The sequence below is a fragment of the Coenobita brevimanus genome, chromosome 40 (assembly GCF_032717465.1).
Source record: "Coenobita brevimanus isolate Jiangsu-jjx chromosome 40, ASM3271746v2, whole genome shotgun sequence".
In the NCBI taxonomy this organism is placed as follows: Eukaryota; Metazoa; Arthropoda; class Malacostraca; order Decapoda; family Coenobitidae; genus Coenobita; species Coenobita brevimanus.
The window spans coordinates 180,001-187,218 of record NC_136993.1 but is presented as its reverse complement, the minus strand read 5'-3'; the positions used below and the strand labels follow the sequence as shown (position 1 = coordinate 187,218).

The 7,218-nt window shown below is 47.5% G+C and overlaps 1 protein-coding gene across 1 annotated transcript in view; it reads left to right on the top strand.

Annotated features, from left to right (window-relative positions):
- The first annotated feature begins 283 nt into the window (after positions 1-283).
- LOC145397241 (uncharacterized) overlaps positions 284-7,218 on the top strand; it is a 64,852-nt gene continuing 57,917 nt past the window's right edge. Inside the window, exons 1-2 of the mRNA XM_080270436.1 lie at positions 284-505; positions 778-895. Of these exons, the coding sequence (XP_080126562.1) occupies positions 284-505; positions 778-895 (340 nt within the window). The remainder of the gene's footprint in view (positions 506-777; positions 896-7,218) is intronic.

Genomic DNA, 7,218 nt, shown 5'->3' with positions numbered 1-7,218 from the left:
AGTACTGTGGGTTGCTGCTGCCACTGTTAGTAACACAGCAGTAGTGTGGTGTTTACTGGTAACATAGCAGTAATGCACCACCACCACCACCACTGCCATACATAAAAACATAGACTGGGACCGAATTTGTCGATGCCCAAGTGTCTCTTCAGTGACGAGGGCGCGTGTACTCGTACAACAAGAGGAGGAGACCAAGGGAGTTGCCTGAGAACCACAGCAAGAATCCCAGCCAGCATCAGGTACACGGCCATGTGCAGGCTGGTGCTCATGTGTGAACGACTGAATGTCGCCTCCGCCACCTTCCAGGATATATATTAACAGAACGCCCTTCGTCACGCCGGCCAGACTAAGTTTCACCCGCACCACAAAAAGGACCGTAAGGAAGTTCGGGCCTATATTCGGGCTACTCCACGCCGTCACGACAACGGCGACCGTCTGGTGCTTCGTGGCCCTGTCCTGCCGCAGCTGCTATCGCTGTGGCAGCTGCGGCGGCATGGGCACAACAGCATGTTGACAGGCGACCGACATCCTCCTCCCTTCATGGAGAATGTCTCTTTACGAAGGACGAGAGGACCAGCGGCCGAAAAAGAGTAGCGTTTCCTGCACGGCTCGTAGGACGATGAGAACCAGTGCTCTCTCTCATATAGCCCCACGCTACCCGACTCACTGTCCACTGGTGTTGGGTGGCTGATGCTCAACGCCCACTTTTCGCCGGGGGATGGTAGTGCGTGCAGGCGTGCGTACCTGTGATTTGTTTGCATTGATGTTGGCGGCCAGGTCAGCCCCACACTACACTTCAGTCAGCGTACCCGCGTTTACCAATCCTCGGCACCAGCTCTAGCAGCCGCCGCCCCAGCCAAGTCTCTTAGGTTTGATGATACATTCGGGGACGCGGGTGACCACCACCTCAGGCAGATGGATTGACAGTCCATGGGCATCATCCACATGAGGCATACTGGACACGCCTCACGTGCGGCAGCGGTAGGCGGCACACTTTCATGCCGCGCCACACACACACACAGTCGTCTGACGTCTCGCCTTGACGCTGGCCCACTTGTACTTGATTTGTTTGATGCGTGGATGTTGTAGTGTGTGTGTGTGTGTGTGTGTGTGTGTGTGTGTGTGTGTGTGTGTGTGTGTGCTGCGTGTTTGGTGTTGATCTGTTACCAGTTCCTCGCCACCCTCCTTTCTTGGGTAAAATGATGATGATGATGATGATGATGATGATGATCGTGGGGGTGATGGTGATAATGGTGATGGTAGTGGTGATGATGGTGGTGGACGTGTTAATGGTGTTGGTTTGGTGGTGGTGATGGTGATGATGATACTGGAGATGATGATGATAAATTTTAGGCAGAAGGAAATTAAAGAAGTTTGCCAAGGTCACACACACACACACACACACACACACACACACACACACACACACACACACACACACACACACACACACACACACACACACACACACACACACACACACAATTCAGTCTTTTGGGGTTTCACCTCTTGGAAAAGCCAAATCTGCTCTGTGTGTGTGTGTGTGTGTGTGTGTGTGTGTGTGTGTGTGTGCAGTAAAAGCTGAAATGAATGGTAGTGTGTACCTTATGTATGTGTGTATGTATGTATGGGCTTATGTGTAACTGTATATGCATGTATGTGTACTGTGTGCGTATGTATGTACGTATGTATGTGTGTGTACCCGTCCAAACATAAGAGCAACAGTGAATGTACTTTTCAGTGTGTGTGTGTGTGTGTGTGTGTGTGTGTGTGTGTGTGTGTGTGTGTTCCTTCCCAGCAGAAGAATTTAATGAAGGTTTCTTACGGGCGACAGGGCATGTATGGTGGTAACCCTCTGTACACCTTTCCACACGCACATACACGTACATAGGTCTTTATAGTGCACATGTACACACGGGTATAGGAAACGCACACAAATACATGCATGCGCTGTTACACACACACACACACACACACACACACACACACACCTATATACACGTGCGCACACATGCATATACATACACACACATACATACACACAGAAACTCAAGCATACGTACACAAACACGCACATACACGGAGCAGGTCTTTAATGCACACACATCTTAAAACACACACACACACACACACACACACACACACACACACACACACACACACGATTTTCACGGCTGACAGAACCTATATGGTGGTCGCCCCCTCTTGTGTGCACCATACCACGCACACGAAAACGTACATGTCTGTGCGCATACACAGGTACACTTACATAGACGCACATAGATACCCAACCACACCTTCACATACATACATACATACATACGTACATACATATACATACATACACACACACATGTAAACATATATCAATCCCTCAGACATACACACATTCGCACACACATCTGAATATCTATCTATCTATCTATCTATCTAGCTATGTCTGTCTGGCTGTCTTCCCCCCCTTACTTACCCTCCCTTCCTTCCTCCCTACTCCCCCTCCTCCCCATTCCTCCCTACTCCCCCTCCTCCCCATTCCTCCCCCTTCCCCTCCTCATTCCTCCCTGCTTCCCTTCCTATACCTCCTCCCCTTCCTCTCCCCATTCCTCCCCTCCCCTCCCCATACCTCCCCCTCCTTACTCCCTCTCTCTCCCTCCCCCTCCATCTCTCCCTCCAGCATTTCCCGGGTAATATAATTTGTAATACAATTTTTATAGCGTTTGACCCGAAAAAATAATTCTCTCTTGCTTTTGAATATTTTTTTTTTCGAATATACGCAAAAATCCATCAATTTTTTTTCCATATACGAATTAATGGTTCTTTTATATATGGATTTTTAGGCAGGATAGTCTCTCTCTCGTCTGTCTGTCTGTCTGTCTCGCTGTCTCTGTCTGTTTGTCTGTCTGTCTCTCTGTCTCTGTCTGTCTGTCTGTCTGTCTGTCTCTCTCTCTCTCTCTCTCTCTCTCTCTCTCTCTTTGTCTGTCTCTGTCTGTCTGTCTGTCTGTCGGTATGTCTGTGTCTGTCTCTCTCTCTTTCTGTGTGTGTGTGTGTGTGTGTGATATTTTCCCTATATAGCCCTTCACTAAAAACTCACGTGGCTCAGTCTCCTGGTGTGGGCGTGGGTGTGGAAATGAATAAACGATGCAGGGTAATACTGATAACACTGAACCATCCACACACCAGATGGAGTTAAAGTATAGTGTTATATGTTTATCACCCTGTATACCTACCTACGAATCTAAACACCTGCATTTTACCGATTTATTCCAGATTCTGCTGTTAGTATTTGTGTCAGGTAATTACGTCGATAATTAAAAAGGTATAATTAGCGATAAAGAGGTCATTAATAAGTATTCAGGAAAATAAATCGCATAGAGAAAGGTGCTAGGGAAATTATGGGCCTTGTGCTCGTGTTTTTTTCGGATTAATATTTCAGTCGTAAATAATTGTTTGTTTGTTTGTTTGTTTGTTGTTATGAAGCAGTGAGCGTTTATATTGTGTACGTGTGTTAGAGACGTACATACATACATACATGCATACATACACACCCACTTATGTATGTGTACTTTTGTTTGTAGGTTATGTGGGTGTCTGTGTGCGTGTGTGTGGGGATTCTGTGTGTGTGTGTGTGTGTGTGTGTGTGTGTGTGTGTGTGTGTGAGAGAGAGAGAGAGAGAGAGAGAGAGAGAGAGAGAGAACGCCAACCCTCCCCCTCCTCTATACTCCCCATCAAAGACCAATCCTGTTTTAAACGTGTATGGAACGAGTCTTGCTTTTTTTATATGCTGTCTCTTATGGGAAAAAAAAAGAGAGATAAAGCGAGGATTTTGTGAGCTAGATCTATTTTCTCACACTCCTTTCACTTTCTTTCACACAGACACATGTACACAATGTAGTGCTTTCACGCATACACGACCATGCGCACACACACACACACACACACACACACACACACACACACACGCACTTTCTCTCTCTCTCTCTCTCTCTCTATGGGATCAAACGTCCAACCTTTCACCTCAGTGGGGACGTGAGTCAAACGAGAAAGAATCTCTGAGAGAGAGAGAGAGAGAGAGAGAGAGAGAGCATGGCTAGAGTACGTGAGAGAGGAAACGTGTGTGTGTGTGTGTGTGTGTGTGTGTGTGTGTGTGTGTGTGTGTGTGTGTGTGTGTGAGAGAGAGAGAGAGAGAGAGAGAGAGAGAGAGGATGATAAAGGTAATTGCCAGAGCCGTAACAGTCATTTACCTTGGAGTTGTGACCTCTCTCTCTCTCTCTCTCTCTCTCTCTCTCTCTCTCTCTCTCACACACACACACACACACACACACACACACACACATTTTCTCTCTCTCTCTCTCTTCTCTCTCTTTTAGTGGTGAGAGTCTGCCAGCCAATTAGTTTTAGGTGGATTGTACCTGACCACCTCCCCCCCTCTCTCTCTCTCTCTCTCTCTCTCTCTCTCTCTCCTTTGTGATCTTCAAGCAGCTGTTTCCTCAAGGACCTCTCTCCATTTTAGCGAGAGAGAGAGAGAGAGAGAGAGAGAGAGAGAGAGAGAGAGAGAGAGTGGTGCGAAAAGAGCAAAAAAGTGAAAGAAGAGAGAGAGAGAGAGAGAGAGAGAGAGAGAGAGAGATCCAATTTGTCCACCGCTGAGCCTCACCTCGGCCTCGTCCTCGCTCCCCTTATGTCTCGATCCACCACCTCGATCCACTGTGTCCCCCTCGATCCCTTTCTCTCTCTTTTTCTCTCTCATTTTTCGATCCAGTTTTGCTCTGTGTGTGGATCTAGGTCTTCTTTCACTATCCTGGTTCTCGCTCCACTCTCTTCAACACTCGATCCACGGCGTCACCTCATGATCCATTTTTTTACAGTGGTGTGGTGTGGTATGGTATGGTGTATGGTGGTGTGGTGGTGAGTAGTGTGGTGTGGTGTGGTTGTGAGTAGTGTGGTGTGGTGTGGTGGTGTGGTGGTGGTGAGTAGTGTGGTGTGGTGTGGTGGTTTGGTGGTGGTGAGCAGTGTGGTGTGGTGTGGTACGGTGGTGTGGTGTGGTAGTGTGGTGTGGTGGTGGTCATTTGTACATCTACAGCTTGGGATAATAGTTCATTTTGGCTGTCACACTCCCTGTAGTTAAAAGAATATGGTGAAGGAGCGAGGGTATGGTATGGTGTTATTTGATTTATGGTGTTGATACAGTGATAAAAAAAATTATATTCGTACATTGTTAACATGGGAGAACGGCTGAAATTGGCCGTCACTCTCCCTAGGTATGGTGATGCGTATAGTGACAAAATAATTCTTCGTGATTAGGATGCCTTTGAACCGAGCACGGCCAATGGGGTATTGATCAGAGAGAGAGAGAGAGAGAGGGTTAGATAGGGGAAGGAGGTGAAGAGAGAGAGAGAGAGAGAGAGAGAGAGAGAGAGAGAGAGAACAGAGTTATGGAGACAGAATGGCAGGGAGAGAGGGAGGGAGGGAGAGAAGATGAAGGGAGGAAAGGAGAGAAGGGAGGGAGGGAGGGAGGGAGGGAAGAGAATAGAGTTAGGGAGTCTGAGAGGAGGGAGGGAGGGGAGAGGGAGAGTGAGAAAGAGGTAGATTCATTAGGAGGGAAGAAGGGAGGAAGGGAGAAGGAGACCAAAGGGGAGGGAAAGGCAGGAGTTGGAGGGAGAATGGAATGGGAGAGAAAAGGAGGGCGGGAGGGAGGGAGAGGGCGAAGGAGATGGAAGGGAAGGGAGATAAAGGGAGGAGGAGAGGGAGGAATCGGAGGAAGGAAAGGGAGTAGTCGGGGTGAGGGAGAGAAAGAGCGGAGAGAGAGAGAGAGAGAGAGAGGAAAAAATTACCACAAAGTTAAACCTCTTTGTTAGCTTGGGTTCATTTTCCTTTTTTTCCCCCTTCTTTCTCTCTCCCTCCAAACAGTTTTTTGAAAAATTATGAAGCGCTCTTGTAATAGACGATTTTTCGATGGGGGAGCATCAGGGCCCCCCAAAAAATGTATGATATATTCTTGACTCTGATTCGGATCCATCTCAAAATCCAATCAACTCTTCCTAGACCCACCGCCCACCCGTCCACCAAATGACATTGAAATTCGATAATAACTTTTTTTGATTTCTTGGTTACAGACAGACAGAGAGGCAGACAGACACAGACGAATACACAACCTCCTTCCAGCGTCGTAGGGGAGATAATAGTAAAAATAGTAGGCTTAAGGCACAAAAGTCTCTTAAATTATTATGGCAACGTCTCATAAACAGTCCATTGTCTCCTAAAATTGTGGTGTAAGCGATCGCCGGTCCTTGAGGGAGACATTTTTAAAAGCCTGTCTCCGTTTTTCCGTTATCGATGTAACCGTCAACCCAGCCTTCGTTTGAATTTTAAATCGATCCCCGCCAGACCTCATTATCCTGACCCGGGGCCGTGTTTATAGATTTTCCTGAGGCTTGAGTATCTTTACGCGTTCTCCTTAGCGACTTATTACCCCTGCCAGTGGAGATGGAGGTGGTTATGTATTCATCTGTGTCTGTTTGTCTGTACGCACCATATCTCAAAAAGTTATAGTTGGATTTTAGTGAAATATTGTGGATGTGTAGGTCATGGGTCAAGGAAGATGTGATTAAATTTGGGCGCTGATAGGAATTGTCTGGTGTTGATGCTGGCGGAGGTATGCGCTCTCTGATGCTGTATTCTAGTTTTCTATCTATCTATAGCCCGACGCCCTAATCCCGCAAGGGGTGGCCGCAGACAGAACGCCTCCAAGTCGCTCTGTCACCTACCATTTGACTACCCTCCCCCCAGCGGACTCCCTCTTCCCTCGTATACCTCTCAACTCCATCCCTCCACCTCATCCTCGGTCTTCCCCTCCCTCTCCCTCCCTCCACTTCACCTACATACACCCTCTTAGTCTTTCATTCTCCATTCTCTCCACATGTCCAAACCTCCTCAGTATATTACTCCTAATCTTCTCTAGTTTTGCATATTGTTCATTGATCTTCGCCTATCTGTTCTATCATTCTATAACCAAACGCCTTCATCCCGTAAGGGGGGGCCACAAACAAATCGTCCTGCCATTGGTTTTGTCTTTTGAGTTGGTTGTATATGAGAGGGGGGTGTGAGCTGAGAGCAAGGCAGTGAAATGGCGGGGGACAGGGCGACATGGAGGCGATATGTTTGTGGCCACCCCTTACGGGATTAAGGTAGACAGATAGACAGATAGATAGATAGGTAGATGGA